The sequence below is a fragment of the Labrus mixtus genome, chromosome 24 (genome assembly GCF_963584025.1).
Source record: "Labrus mixtus chromosome 24, fLabMix1.1, whole genome shotgun sequence".
Lineage (NCBI taxonomy): Eukaryota > Metazoa > Chordata > Actinopteri > Labriformes > Labridae > Labrus > Labrus mixtus.
Window position 1 is genome coordinate 13757867 of NC_083635.1, and position 15000 is coordinate 13772866.

The 15000-nt window shown below is 44.8% G+C and overlaps 3 protein-coding genes across 4 annotated transcripts in view; all 3 read right to left on the minus strand.

The window, feature by feature from the left end:
• Positions 1-674, minus strand: part of LOC132959593 (frizzled-7-like) — a 1864-nt gene extending 1190 nt beyond the window's left edge. Inside the window, exon 1 of the mRNA XM_061032719.1 lies at positions 1-674. This exon is cut by the window's left edge and continues 1190 nt beyond it. Coding sequence (XP_060888702.1) covers positions 1-481 — 481 coding nt within the window. The 5' untranslated portion in view covers positions 482-674.
• Positions 675-1586: 912 nt separating this feature from the next.
• cdk15 (cyclin-dependent kinase 15) lies at positions 1587-8414 on the minus strand. 2 transcript variants are annotated; one of them, XM_061032720.1, is made up of 13 exons: positions 8233-8414; positions 7050-7196; positions 6878-6972; positions 6105-6184; positions 5871-5965; positions 5715-5777; positions 4279-4402; positions 3818-3938; positions 3562-3655; positions 3425-3488; positions 3191-3239; positions 2895-3037; positions 1587-2793 (listed from the first exon to the last, which is right to left on the minus strand). In XM_061032720.1, the coding sequence occupies exons 1-13, from the start codon at positions 8410-8412 to the stop codon at positions 2681-2683; spliced, it is 1368 nt and encodes a 455-aa protein (XP_060888703.1). In that variant the 5' UTR covers positions 8413-8414; the 3' UTR covers positions 1587-2680. The 2 variants fall into 2 exon arrangements, with proteins under 2 accessions (XP_060888703.1, XP_060888704.1); XM_061032721.1 differs by lacking the exon at positions 1587-2793 and having other exon boundaries at positions 2961-3090.
• A 3475-nt stretch (positions 8415-11889) lies between these two features.
• ftcd (formimidoyltransferase cyclodeaminase) overlaps positions 11890-15000 on the minus strand; it is a 5683-nt gene continuing 2572 nt past the window's right edge. The window contains exons 7-14 of the mRNA XM_061032929.1: positions 14860-14991; positions 14598-14659; positions 14372-14498; positions 14127-14288; positions 13991-14034; positions 13767-13905; positions 13578-13673; positions 11890-12101 (exon numbers count right to left, since the gene is read on the minus strand). Coding sequence (XP_060888912.1) covers positions 12018-12101; positions 13578-13673; positions 13767-13905; positions 13991-14034; positions 14127-14288; positions 14372-14498; positions 14598-14659; positions 14860-14991 — 846 coding nt within the window. The 3' untranslated portion in view covers positions 11890-12017. The remainder of the gene's footprint in view (positions 12102-13577; positions 13674-13766; positions 13906-13990; positions 14035-14126; positions 14289-14371; positions 14499-14597; positions 14660-14859; positions 14992-15000) is intronic.

Genomic DNA, 15000 nt, shown 5'->3' on the forward strand with positions numbered 1-15000 from the left:
GATCGTCAATGCCGGTCGTGTTCCGACCCACACAGATCTCTCCCGAACCGTGGACCGGGAAGTTTTCACATCGCAGCCTCTCCGGCCACGGGAAGCCAAACTTATTCATGAGCGCTTCGCAGCCCCGCCGAGCACGCTCACACAGAGCCCTGCAGGGGGGGAGGGCCTGCTCCAGGACTGTGCACACGGGGGCGTACAGCGAGCACAGGAAGAACCGCAGCTCGGCTGAGCACGCCACTTTAACCAGCGGGAAGAACTGATGCACCTCCAGCCCCGCCTCCTCCTGGGAGGAGTGTCCCAGCAGGGTCGGCAGGATGGTCAGGTTGTAGGCGAGCTCGCTGCACAGAGGGATGGAGACGGGCTGACAGAGGCCGTGCTCTGGGACGGGGACCCCCCCATCAGACTGAGAGGAGAGGGGAGACAGGAGGAGGGAAAGCAGGAGGGTCCAAACGCTCCTCCTGATCCTCCACATCGACATCATGGACGACTCACAGCACACAGGAAAAAGAGTCAGTGAAGAAGAAAGATGTAGAAGACAATAAAAAGTCTCCCTGGATCCTCTCTCTCCTCACATTCAGACTCCTCCTCAATGATCCCTGCCCCCTTCCACACAAACACACAAACACTCCCTGTCATTCTTCTCTCCTCCAATCAAATGAGAGACGACTGTCAAATATGAATCATTCAACTAGTTTGACTAGAAATAGTACAGGTGTTACTCACTCAGGTGTCCTTCACTCAGGTGTTCCTCACTCAGGTGTCCTTCACTCAGGTGTCCTTCACTCAGGTGTTCCTCACTCAGGTGTTCCTCACTCAGGTGTTCCTCACTCAGGTGTCCTTCACTCAGGTGTCCTTCACTCAGGTGTCCTTCACTCAGGTGTTCCTCACTCAGGTGTCCTTCACTCAGGTGTTCCTCACTCAGGTGTTCCTCACTCAGGTGTTCCTCACTCAGGTGTCCTTCACTCAGGTGTTCCTCACTCAGGTGTTACTCACTCAGGTGTTCCTCACTCAGGTGTTCCTCACTCAGGTGTTACTCACTCAGGTGTCCTTCACTCAGGTGTTCCTCACTCAGGTGTTACTCACTCAGGTGTCCTTCACTCAGGTGTTCCTCACTCAGGTGTTCCTCACTCAGGTGTCCCTCACTCAGGTGTTCCTCACTCAGGTGTCCTTCACTCAGGTGTCCTTCACTCAGGTGTCCTTCACTCAGGTGTTCCTCACTCAGGTGTTCCTCACTCAGGTGTCCTTGACTCAGGTGTCCTTCACTCAGGTGTCCTTCACTCAGGTGTTCCTCACTCAGGTGTTCCTCACTCAGGTGTTCCACCTCTTTATAAACGGTCATTATTTTAAATATTATGTTTATTATGGCACAAGTGTCACGATCATTGTTTCTGTTTGGTCTCTTTTAGCACGTTAGCCGTTGCACGACGATGTGGTGAGCTTTGGCGAGCGACACGTGAAGTTTGACAGAAACACAAAGAGATGAAAAATAACTTCTTTTGATTCTTCAGAGAGAACGAATCAAAGGCTTTTTGATTTATTAATGACGACGTTTGTTCGTCTTCAAACAGATTTAAATATTCACAAACTCCTCCTCCTTCTCTTTTATCTCAACAATCCATCAAACATTCAAAAACATTTACACATCAACTTCTCAAAACAACTTGCCGACTACGTCTCTTTTGTTAGCATCTTGCACAAACATGCTAATGCGAAGCTTCATATGAGCTGAAGAGAGCTGGTGTTTAAAATACACAGAGAAGAGATTCTGTTTATTGTCGTCTCCGACAGCGTCTGGATGAACGGCAACACCAAACACATGAAGAAGAAAATACTCTCCAAACATTCAGGAAGAGCAGAGCTAACCAAAACTAGCTCGACTAAAGATCAAGGCTGTAAACGTGGACCTTACTTTGATTCAGAATCCTGCACGAGGTCTAAGTTGTGTAATTATGTTGTTATAAGGAGGTCATCAAGGAGGGCGGGGCCGGACCAACAAAAACCTTGGCAGCGTTTGTTTAAGAGGATGACGCTCCTCGATGCAACTTGTCATGATTGAAAACAATAAATGACAAAACGTTTGGCTTCTATGTTTGTGAATAAAATAACAATTATAATAGAATGAATAGAATATATTTTAAAGAGTTTGTTTTAGACGTGCTCGGTAGATCGGTTATGAACTAGATACAAATAAAGAAAGATTCTCGTATTTGTTGTGTTTTGTCGTCACTGTTCAGTCGATCTGAAAAATTTTTGTGTTTTTTTTTTTTACCCGTGTCGTCCTGAAGAATTTGCAGTTTGTTTGTTATTTTCATAGAAATAAAAGTTTTCTTTAACAGGAAGTGATGAAGACGACGCTTGTCACCAGGGATCTTCATCACAACAAACATTATTCACTCATTATTCATGAACGCCGTCAGGGGAACTCAGCAGCCAAACACACCAAGAGAGCCTGATAAACACAGCTAACGTATGCTAACGTATGCTAACAATGAGCGCAGAGGGAACATTTGATCTAAATCAACAAATAAACAGATTAAATCACATCAACATCACAGCAGCAGCACTTAGCGTCAGGCTTTAGCTCCACGCTAACAGTTTGCCCCTCAGCTCATCTGGTCAGGGTCTCAGTCTAATGAAGTCCTTTTTGCCCCCCGGTCGGTGTGCTAGGACAGTCGTCTGTTCACCAGAACTTGTTGGTGGGCAGCAGCGAGGGTTTGACCCTCCGTCCGGGCCGAAACACGTCTCTGACCTCCGTCTCCAGACAAACACCGGGAACTTTAAAAATGGACACAGCTGAAGAAAAAAACAGAGAAGAAGAGAATTAAATACACACTGGTACTGTTAGCATGCTGCTATGTTAGCATATATTAGTTATTGCAGAATGGTGTTCTTACTGTCCCTCAGGTGCATGATGGGAGCAGGTAATGTGCTGAAGTACAGGTGCTGCAGTGCGTCCTGTGCTGAGATCCGGTCTGCAGGGACCGCCTTCAGCATCCTCTGGACCAGATCCTCGGTTTTATACGGCAGCTGGTCCAACCTGACCCACAGAGACACAGCAGGCCACATGCTAACAATCAAGCATGCTAACTGCTAAATAGACAGTATACATTAGCTTAGATCAATAACAGTGGGCTACATGCTAACACTTTAGCCATGACTGAAATAATGAAACAGATTTTTTTTGTCTCACCTTTTCCAAATGGTCCTGAACTGTTTGGGTTTGGAGACGAAGAACAGCTCTGTGACACAAACAAACTGACGTTAATGTTGTTCACTAATCCTGATCCTCTGAGGATGAACCTGACAACTATAAATCTATAAAGAATACGAAACACAGTGCTTCAGGCTGCACGTCAAACTGTAACATATTCCAAAACTGACTGAGGATTGGCTGTGGGACAGGAAGTGGGCGGGGTTTACTCACCTGGTTCGTAGTTTGGCAGCAGACTGATTCCAGGCCAGGTGTTCTCAGAGGGAACGCCCACAACCTGTGATGTCATGGCATTATTTAAATATGGAGTCAAATGAAACTTTAGAATAATACTCGGAACTCTTTCTCACCGTCCAGATCTTCTGAAGTTGTTCAAACACATCAGAGACTCCGGGGAACGCCGGCGCCCCCTGCAGCATCTCTATAAAGATGCAGCCAGCTCCCCTGATTCAAACACAAAAAACTTTATCAAAAACTCTCACAATCACATGTCAAAGGCTCTGATTGGCTGTCAGTCTATAAGACATAATCTAAGTCTCTTGAGAGCGTTTAAACACTGATTTTAAATGTCGACTCAAATATTAAATATCACGTTCATGTTCGGACCAGATATCCAGAGCTGTGGAGTAATCTGTGGAGCCCAGCAGGACGTCAGGGGGGCGGTACCACAGCGTCACCACCTCCGAGGAGAACGTCTGACTCGGGATGGACTTGGACCGGGCCAGACCTGAACCAGACAAACAGGTGCCCGTCAGTCCGGAATCAAAACCACCAGGTGGTAAAAACCACGAGTCGTCCAGCAGACAGAAACTTTATTAACACATCCGACACCTGAGACGCTGACAACTTCATATGATCGGATCGTCTTATTTATGAATTAATTAATTAATTTTAAAATCAATTTGTAAGTTTTCAAACCACCAGAAATACTGACAACAATGAGATGCATCTGTTTATTATTGGAGAGACGAGAGCTACGTGTGGGAGGGGCTACATGTGGGTGGAGTCATGTGCAGTAGGGGTTTATATGTGAGAGGGGCTATAAGTGGGAGGGGCTCTGGTCTTACCAAAGTCGGCCATCTTGAGTTCTCCCTGGTAGCTGACGAGCAGATTCTGTGGCTTCAGGTCTCTGTGGAGGATCCTCCGACTGTGGATGTAACACAATGCCCGCAGCAACTGGAACATAAAGAGCTGCAACCAGGACAACAACAAGCAGGACAACAACAACAACAAAAACAACAACAAAAACAACAACAAGCAGGACAACAACCAATGCAGCAAAGACAAGGAAAAAACACAACAATGAAGACAACAGAAAATAGAAAAGGAAGATGACCACAACGGGTTCAAGTCCCGCTCAGCGCGTGTTCTGTGAGTGTGAACCAACCCTGACGTTGTGTGAGTGTGAACCAACCCTGACGTTGTGTGAGTGTGAACCAACCCTGACGTTGTGTGAGTGTGAACCAACCCTGACGTTGTGAGTGTGAACCAACCCTGACGTTGTGAGTGTGAACCAACCCTGACGTTCTGAGAGTGTGAACCAACCCTGACGTTGTGTGAGTGTGAACCAACCCTGACGTTGTGTGAGTGTGAACCAACCCTGACGTTCTGTGAGTGTGAACCAACCCTGACGTTGTGAGAGTGTGAACCAACCCTGACGTTGTGAGTGTGAACCAACCCTGACGTTGTGAGAGTGAACCAACCCTGACGTTGTGAGAGTGTGAACCAACCCTGACGTTCTGTGAGTGTGAACCAACCCTGACGTTGTGTGAGTGTGAACCAACCCTGACGTTCTGTGAGTGTGAACCAACCCTGACGTTCTGTGAGTGTGAACCAACCCTGACGTTGTGAGTGTGAACCAACCCTGACGTTCTGAGAGTGTGAACCAACCCTGACGTTGTGAGAGTGTGAACCAACCCTGACGTTGTGAGTGTGAACCAACCCTGACGTCGTGTGAGTGTGAACCAACCCTGACGTTCTGTGAGTGTGAACCAACCCTGACGTTCTGAGTGTGAACCAACCCTGACGTTGTGAGAGTGTGAACCAACCCTGACGTTGTGTGAGTGTGAACCAACCCTGACATTCTGTGAGTGTGAACCAACCCTGACGTTGTGTGAGTGTGAACCAACCCTGACGTTGTGTGAGTGTGAACCAACCCTGACGTTGTGTGAGTGTGAACCAACCCTGACGTTGTGAGAGTGTGAACCAACCCTGACGTTGTGTGAGTGTGAACCAACCCTGACGTTGTGTGAGTGTGAACCAACCCTGACGTTGTGTGAGTGTGAACCAACCCTGACGTTGTGTGAGTGTGAACCAACCCTGACGTTGTGTGAGTGTGAACCAACCCTGACGTTGTGAGTGTGAACCAACCCTGACGTTGTGAGTGTGAACCAACCCTGACGTTCTGTGAGTGTGAACCAACCCGGACGTTGTGTGAGTGTGAACCAACCCTGACGTTCTGTGAGTGTGAACCAACCCTGACGTTGTGAGAGTGTGAACCAACCCTGACGTTGTGTGAGTGTAGTCCTCCGGGGTGTTGGCTCATGTACTCTGACAGATCCGTCTGCTGCAAAAAACAAACATAGATGAAGAAACATGAAGAGTCCTCACTGCAACAACAGCAGTGCCCCCTGCTGGTCAACCTCCACATGCTCCTCACCACGTATTCAAAGACCAGCGTCAGAGACTCTCTGGTGTGGATGATGTCATGGAGGACCACGATGTTGGCGTGTTTCAGACCTTTGAGCAGAGAGGCTGGGCGTGCGCGCACACACACACACACACACACACACACACACACACACACACACACACACACACACACACACACACACACACACACATTAAAAACAAACAGATCTGCAGTAATAAATAAGTGTTTTTGTGATAGTACCTTCTCTGATGGCGGTGAACGGGACGCCCTCCTCCGTCTTCATACGAATCACCTTCAGAGCCACCAGCTGCCCGTTTATCCTCCAAACATTCACCAAAATAAAGTTTCAACTTCCTACACTGTTAAAAAGTGACACGATACACTGCAGAACAGGTGTATGTAGAACAGGTGTAGTCAGGTGTATAGAAAACAGGTGTAGTCAGGTGTAGAACAGGTGTAGTCAGGTGTAGAACAGATGTATGGAGAACAGGTGTAGTCAGGTGTAGAACAGGTGTATGTAGAACAGGTGTAGTCAGGTGTAGTCAGGTGTATAGAAAACAGGTGTAGTCAGGTGTAGAACAGGTGTAGAACAGATGTATGGAGAACAGGTGTAGTCAGGTGTAGAACAGGTGTAGAACAGATGTATGGAGAACAGGTGTAGTCAGGTGTAGAACAGGTGTATGTAGAACAGGTGTAGTCAGGTGTAGTCAGGTGTATAGAAAACAGGTGTAGTCAGGTGTAGAACAGATGTATAGAGAACAGGTGTAGTCAGGTGTAGAACAGATGTATAGAGAACAGGTGTAGTCAGGTGTAGAACAGGTGTAGTCAGGTGTAGTCAGGTGTAGAACAGGTGTAGTCAGGTGTAGAACAGATGTATAGAGAACAGGTGTAGTCAGGTGTAGAACAGGTGTAGTCAGGTGTAGAACAGATGTATAGAGAACAGGTGTAGTCAGGTGTAGGCAGGTGTAGAACAGGTGTAGTCAGGTGTAGTCAGGTGCACGGGGAGGACTGACCTGCTGATTCCTTTGTAGACGGAGGCGTACGCTCCTTCACCCAGTTTCTCCAGACTGACGTAGGAATGAGCCGCTCCAAACTGAAGACCGGGTTTCTGAGCACAGAGACAGGAAACACTCAGACTGGGGGTCTAAGACACGCCTACAAATGATTGACAGGTGGTGTTCTGACCCAGGCAATGTGGTCCTGGCAGCCATTCCCTCCCAGGGGGTCGCTGTTGCTGCGCCCTCGCTGAACTCGGTACCGTCGGACCTGCAGGGTGTGGAACCAGTGGGGCTGGGACCCTGAGGGGTAGGACTCAGACTGGTCCAAATCCAGCTAAGACAGATAGAGACCTGATCAACAGGACCACCTTAAAACCTTCAAAGTTACATTAAAAACCTCCTTAAAAAGGTTAGTCCAAGAGGAGTAAAGTTAGTCTAAGAGGAGTAGAGTTAGTCCAAGAGGAGTAGAGTTAGTCTAAGAGGAGTAGAGTTAGTCCAAGAGGAGTAGAGTTAGTCTAAGAGGAGTAGAGTTAGTCCAAGAGGAGTAAAGTTAGTCCAAGAGGAGTAGAGTTAGTCTAAGAGGAGTAGAGTTAGTCTAAGAGGAGTAGAGTTAGTCCAAGAGGAGTAAAGTTAGTCCAAGAGGAGTAAAGTTAGTCCAAGAGGAGTAGAGTTAGTCCAAGAGGAGTAGAGTTAGTCTAAGAGGAGTAGAGTTAGTCTAAGAGGAGTAGAGTTAGTCCAAGAGGAGTAAAGTTAGTCCAAGAGGAGTAGAGTTAGTCTAAGAGGAGTAGAGTTAGTCCAAGAGGAGTAAAGTTAGTCCAAGAGGAGTAGAGTTAGTCCAAGAGGAGTAGAGTTAGTCTAAGAGGAGTAGAGTTGAGGAGTAGAGTTAGTCTAAGAGGAGTAGAGGAGTAGAGTTGAGGAGTAGAGTTAGTCTAAGAGGAGTAGAGTTGAGGAGTAGAGTTAGTCCAAGAGGAGTAGAGTTAGTCTAAGAGGAGTAGAGTTAGTCCAAGAGGAGTAGAGTTAGTCCAAGAGGAGTAGAGTTAGTCCAAGAGGAGTAAAGTTAGTCCAAGAGGAGTAAAGTTAGTCCAAGAGGAGTAGAGTTAGTCTAAGAGGAGTAGAGTTAGTCTAAGAGGAGTAGAGTTAGTCTAAGAGTAGAGTTAGTCCAAGAGGAGTAGAGTTAGTCTAAGAGGAGTAGAGGAGTAGAGTTAGTCTAAGAGGAGTAGAGTTAGTCTAAGAGGAGTTAGTCTAAGAGGAGTAGAGTTAGTCTAAGAGGAGTAGAGTTGAGGAGTAGAGTTAGTCTAAGAGGAGTAGAGTTGAGGAGTAGAGTTAGTCCAAGAGGAGTAGAGTTAGGGAGTTAAAGGGTTAATGGATACCTCAGCAGGCGGGAGGGATGATGAACTCTTGCTCTTTTTAAAGTTGAGCTCCTTCATCTCCTCCTCCTCCTCGTCTCTTTTGCTCCTTCCTCTCTCCTCCTCCTCGTCCTCCTCCTGTCCACAGCAGCACCTCCTCGCCCACCTCCCGGTCTCTGAAACCCACCGGGACAAGTCCTCCATCTTTTCTTCTTCTTCAATCTCTCCTATCTTTCTCTCTCATGACTCAGACGGTTCAGGACGAGCAAACAGGGTCTCATGACCATCTCACATTCACAACAACAGGGTCTATTCAGCAGTGTGTGTGTGTGTGTGTGTGTGTGTGTGTGTGTGTGTGTGTGTGTGTGTGTGTGTGTGTGTGTGTGTGTGTGTGCTGCCCTCAAGTGGTCACTGACTGCTACTACAACATATCCCATGAGTAGAGTTGAACAGTGTAGCTCTAAATCATATTACAGATGATGCAGGGTGAAAACTCCAGGGTGGATCTGTCTCAGCTCCTCCATCATACTTGATGTTCTTCAGTTTGGACTGAACCACCAGGAAGTTGATGTACATCTCAGTCAGGGTCTTGGGCAGCCCTCCTCCCTCTCTGGTCATCAGCACATCCTCCAGAACTGTAGCAGTGATCCAGCAGAAGACTGGGATGTGGCACATGATGTGGAGGCTTTGTGATGTTTTGATGTGGGAGATGATTCTGTTGGCCTGATACTCATCTCTGAACCTCTTCCTGAAGTACTGTTCCTTCTGAGGGTCAGTGAACCCTCTGACCTCTGTCACCATGTCAACACACTCAGGAGGGATCTGATTGGCTGCTGCAGGTCGTGTGGTTATCCAGAGGTGAGCAGAGGGAAGCAGTTTCCCCCTGTGAACTGTATGTCCTGGTTGTCTTTGTCTTCAGCCCAGTCCAGAGTGAACTTCTGTGTTAAGACTGTTTTCCCGATGCCAGCCACTCTCTTTGTCATCACTGTTCTGATTGGTTGATCTCTTCCAGGTGAGGCTTTAAAGATTGTGGGTGTGTTTGAATTGTCCCTCCTATCTCCTTTCACTATCCACTTTACCTTAACCCCGCGAAAACATCATGAGGTTAAGGAAAGATGTTAGGAGACTTCATAAAGGACTTAGGGAAAGGCGATCTCGTTGCTCTTACAATCCGACCACATTTCCACTAGGCCACGTCATTAAATGTGACGGGCCAGCAGAGGTTAATGACGCGGGTCTGCCATGTTGAAACTACAATGTTCAGATAATGGACTACAAAAAGATCATCTATAAAACTTTCCCCTGTGCCTTCTTACCGGTGAAATAATCCTGATCACCACGAGGTTGGGATTGAAATAAAAGAAATATAGACTACCAGACTACAAGTAAGAAAAGTGAAACCATCAGCTTCCTGTCCACTCAGAAATCAACATCAACATAAATATGAAATGAATTATTACAATAATGTAAGATATAACCTACACATAATGTTTTAAACATACAAATGTACAGCAGCACAAAACATTCTTAAGTGAATGAAATATGTTGAATAAAACATCATCTGATAAAAATGTCTCTTATCTTTTATCTCTTTCATGATCTGTGTCACTTTATGATCATCGTTAATGTTCCTGAACGGTCAGATGAGCGACTCGCTTTAAATGTTGCGGCCGCAAGGAATTGTGGGATGTCATATCTCATCTCCTTTCCTAAAGGATGGTCCAGTGTATCCTAAAGGAGGTTACAAAGGAAGCATTGACCCACCTTTCCTTAACTTTTAGAGAATTCAAACGGTTCTTATCATGGCCGCTACTTAAATGCTTCCAGGGTTAAAGGTAAAGTGGAGAGTGAAAGGAGAGAGGAGGGACAATTCAAACGCACCCGTCTTCTTGTCTGATGGTTGTTTCTGGTCTGTGTGGTTTCCTGGATGCTGTTTCAATCTGTCTGACCTCGTGTTCGTCATTGGCCTCTCCAGTCCCTCCCTCTGTGATGTAGAGCTCTGTGTAGATCTGATCCAGACGGGTTTCCTGCTTTAGGAATCCCCTCAAACACACACTGGAACTTCTCCTTTAGATTAGACTTCAGTTTCTGTTGACAGACTTCAGGACTTTCTGATGAAAGCATAAAGAGTTCGATTGATAAGTTACAAATAAAGAAAAAGAAAGTATGACAACACTGATCAATCAGCCATAACATTGTGACGTCAACATTTCATGAATATTATTTGGTTACAGAGAGATACTTGAATGAAGAAACTTCAGTGTTTGAGCGCTTTATTAGAAAGTTTGACCTGATTTAAGAAGTAGGAAACATTACAGATTAATATTTATAATTAATGGATATAAAAAACGTATGTCAACCACAAACAGCGTTCACAGAGGCAGACAGGTAAGAGTCTGTAAGAGATCATTTCTTCAGGGGTCAGAATTCAGATTTTACTGTTTTTACAGTTTTTAACTTCTATTAATTATGAACTGATTTAATTTAATTTAATTTGTTTTTAAAACACAAACAGTCACAGAAATATAACACACATATACTAGCATGTACATATTAGCTTAGCCTGCTCGACACTAACAGCTAATCCAAACTCCCGAAACAATGTCCCGGTTTATCATGTTTCACACAGTCTGTTCTCTCTCTTAATGTCTTAAACAAACCCACAATTACAAATAAAGCTCTGATAAAACATGTTACTGTTGTTAATGACAGTCAGCTTACCTGTAGGAAACACAGGTACAGATGGAACACTGAAACTCACTCATCACTTCCGGTCTACGGGCTCGTGCTGCTCAGTGTTAGAGCGCCCTCTACTGGCGGGAGGGGGGAGGGGAGCGGGGGGGGGGGGGGGGGTCGAGGGTAAAAAGGGGACCAACACAATATAAAGCAGGTGGTCTGTGTACCTCCCCTAATGAATTAATGAACCCCCCTCCCCCCTCAGGTATCATCTTTTGAATGTTCCACAGAGTCAACAAACCAGTTTTTAAACTTTCATATCATTTTATTACAAATTTAATATTTCTTATTTTAATGAACAGAGAGAGACACACCTGAGACACCTCTGAGAGACACCTGAGACACACCTGAGAGACATTTAGAGACACCTGAGAGACATTTAGACACACCTGAGACACCTGAGAGACATTTAGACACACCTGAGACACACCTGAGAGACATTTAGAGACACCTGAGAGACATTTAGACACACCTGAGACACCTGAGAGACATTTAGAGACACCTGAGAGACATTTAGACACACCTGAGACACACCTGAGACACATTTAGACACACCTGAGACACACCTGAGACACCTGAGACACCTGAGACACACCTGAGAGACATTTAGACACACCTGAGACACACCTGAGACACACCTGAGACACCTGAGAGACATTTAGACACACCTGTGAGACACCTGAGACACACCTGAGACACACCTGAGACACCTGAGAGACATTTAGACACACCTGAGACACCTGAGAGACATTTAGACACACCTGAGACACACCTGAGACACCTGAGAGACATTTAGACACACCTGAGACACCTAAGAGACATTTAGACACATCTAAGAGATTTTAACCTTTTCTTTTGGATGCTAATGTTAGCTTAGCACAGCATGCTAATGTTAGCTTAGCACAGACACAGCGTGTATAGAATCAGTTAATCAACAAGTTCTGATTATTTTAAATCAAGTTTTTAATGTTTGAACTCAGACAGATCAACTTTAATCAACTACAGCTCCCAGAGTGCATTGCATTAGAATCATCCACAGGACATCAGAGGAGAAGGAGAAGCTGTCTGTTGTTTTACTTCCTCTCGTCTGCAGCGAGGAGGATGGCGGCGGTGCTCTCCTTCGCCTCCTGCAGTAACGCCGCTGCTCTCTTCAGAGTCTGCAACACACACACACACACACACACACACACACAGAGAGAGACACACAATCTCTGTGAGAGGACTCTCAGGATGTTTGTTGTTGATGTTTGTTGTTGTTGTTTGTTGTTGATGTTTGTTGTTGATGTTTGTTGTTGTTTGTTGTTAATGTTTGTTGTTGATGTTTGTTGATGTTTTTTGTTGATGTTTGTTGTTGATGTTTGTTGTTGTTTGTTGTTAATGTTTGTTGTTGATGTTTGTTGATGTTTTTTGTTGATGTTTGTTGTTGATGTTTGTTGATGTTTGTTTTTGATGTTTGTTAATTTTTGTTGTTGATGTTTGTTGTTGTTGTTTGTTGTTGATGTTTGTTGTTGATGTTTGTTGTTGATGTTTTTTGTTGATGTTTCTTAATGTTTGTTGATGTTTGTTGTTGTTGTTTGTTGTTGTTTGTTGTTGTTGTTGATGTTTTTTGTTGATGTTTGTTGTTAATGTTTGTTGTTGATGTTTGTTGTTGTTGTTAATGTTTGTTGTTGATGTTTGTTGTTGTTTGTTGTTGTTGTTGTTTGTTGTTGTTTGTTGTTGATGTTTGTTGTTGATGTTTGTTGTTGTTTGTTGTTAATGTTTTTTGTTGATGTTTGTTGATGTTTTTTGTTGATGTTTGTTGTTGATGTTTGTTGATGTTTGTTTTTGATGTTTGTTAATTTTTGTTGTTGATGTTTGTTGTTGTTGTTTGTTGTTGATGTTTGTTGTTGATGTTTTTTGTTGATGTTTCTTAATGTTTGTTGATGTTTGTTGTTGATGTTTGTTGTTGTTGTTTGTTGTTGTTGTTGATGTTTGTTGTTAATGTTTGTTGTTGATGTTTGTTGTTGTTAATGTTTGTTGTTGATGTTTGTTGTTGTTTGTTGTTGTTGTTTGTTGTTGTTGTTGTTGTTGATGTTTGTTGATGTTTGTTGTTGATGTTTGTTAATGTTTGTTGTTGATGTTTGTTGTTGATGTTTGTTGATGTTTGTTGTTGATGTTTGTTGTTGTTGTTTGTTGTTGTTTGTTGTTGATGTTTGTTGTTGATGTTTGTTGTTGTTGTTAATGTTTGTTGTTGATGTTTGTTGTTGATGTTTGTTGTTGTTGTTTGTTGTTGTTGTTGATGTTTGTTGTTGTTGATGTTTGTTGTTGTTTGTTGTTGATGTTTGTTGTTGATGTTTGTTGTTGTTGTTAATGTTTGTTGTTGATGTTTGTTGTTGATGTTTGTTGTTGCTGTTTGTTGTTGTTGTTTGTTGTTGTTGTTGATGTTTGTTGATGTTTTTGTTGATGTTTGTTGTTGTTGTTGATGTTTGTTGTTGTTGTTAATGTTTGTTGTTGATGTTTGTTAATGTTTGTTGTTGATGTTTGTTAATGTTTGTTGTTAATGTTTGTTGTTGATGTTTGTTAATGTTTGTTGTTGTTGTTTGTTGTTGTTTGTTGTTGTTGTTGTTGATGTTTGTTGATGTTTGTAAACGTACGGCCATCTTGAATTCTTGGTCCGTGATGTCCTTGAGGTTGATTGTCACGTTGTAGTACGCTCCGAAAACCGCCGTCTCCAGAGCTTTAGCTGCCACCTGAGCATGCACGTTCAAATGTAAACAAAAAGAAAAGCTCCGCTTGTTTATGAGACAGTGGTGAAAAACAAACAAACAAACACTTTGAGTCACCTGAGCGTCCGACTTGCACGCCACGTTTCCGTAAACGACCATTTCTTTAAGAGACGGCCACAGAACGTTTACACGCTCCGCCAATGCCAGAGGAACGCCGACCGCGCCCTGCAGACCGTCCTGCATGGCAGCCTCACGCCTAATAGAGCACAGGTCAAAGGTTAAAGGTCACAGGTCAGAGGTCAAAGGTCAGAGGTCAAAGGGACCTGATTAGAAACATTTACCTTTTCACTTCCTCCTCCGTTTTCTTGGGCATCTTCAGCGCCGCCTGAAACAGGAATTCATTTTAATAAAGAACGCTCTGATTATCACGGAGACATGGCGTGGAACAGGGACAGATGGCGTGGAGTGTCCTCTCACCATGTAGCTGCTGAAGGCGGTGGAGTCGGCGTCCACCATCAGCAGCAGGTCGTTCATGGCCTGGTGAAACGGTGGAATCAGCCTCCTCATCACGCCGTCCAGGTTGTCAAAGTGTCTCTTCCCGTACGTCATCTGACCCACCATGGCGCCCAACGCCGCCCCCTGCAGGACGCACAACACACCATGTGGTCAGGATGATGAAGAGGAGGTCTTTAACTTAAGCTCCTCCTCCTTTGTTTTCATACCAGAGCAGCGACGGCAGCAGACACCGACCCTCCCCCGGGCGCCGCCGTCCGAGCGCCCACGCTGTGAACAAAGCGCTGCAGAGACAGAGACACCAGCTGAGCATCCTCCTGTGACCTCACCATGTACCTGCACAGGTAACACACACACACCAAAGACAGGCGGCCATCTTTGTTACTCACTGTTTAACAAATCTGAAACTTTAATGAACGTTTAAAAGTGACTCACTCGATGATTCTCTCCATCGGCTTAAACGGAGAGAGAGAGTCCAGACCCAGTTTACTGATGACCTGCACACACACATCAACAACAAAAACAAACAACAACAACAAACAACAACAAACATCAACAACAAACATCAACAACAAACATTAACAACACACACATCATGTTAACACAGATTGTGTGTGTGTGTCTGTGTGTGTCTGTGTGTGTCTGTGTGTGTGTCTGTGTGTGTGTGTGTGTGTGTGTCTGTGTGTGTGTGTCTGACCAGTCGGACTTTATGCTCCTCCTCCACGATGAAGAGTCCGTCTGATTGGATGAAGTCGTCTGCAGCGTGCAGCAGCGCCTTCAGAGGAATCAGACCAACGATCTGCGAGCCGACCACGGGCAGCTTCAGCTCCTGACACGA

What these genes read in the sequence shown, in the direction of transcription:
- cdk15 (XM_061032720.1), bottom strand. Translation starts at nt 8,412, where the DNA reads ATGGAGGACTTGTCCCGGTGGGTTTCAGAGACCGGGAGGTGGGCGAGG. An exon ending in CGCTGGTCTTTGAATACGTG is followed by an intron (nt 5,778 to 5,870) that starts GTGAGGAGCATG and finishes TGTTTTTTGCAG; the next exon opens with CAGACGGATCTGTCAGAGTA. An exon ending in GCTGCCAAACTACGAACCAG is followed by an intron (nt 3,240 to 3,424) that starts GTGAGTAAACCC and finishes TTTGTGTCACAG; the next exon opens with AGCTGTTCTTCGTCTCCAAA.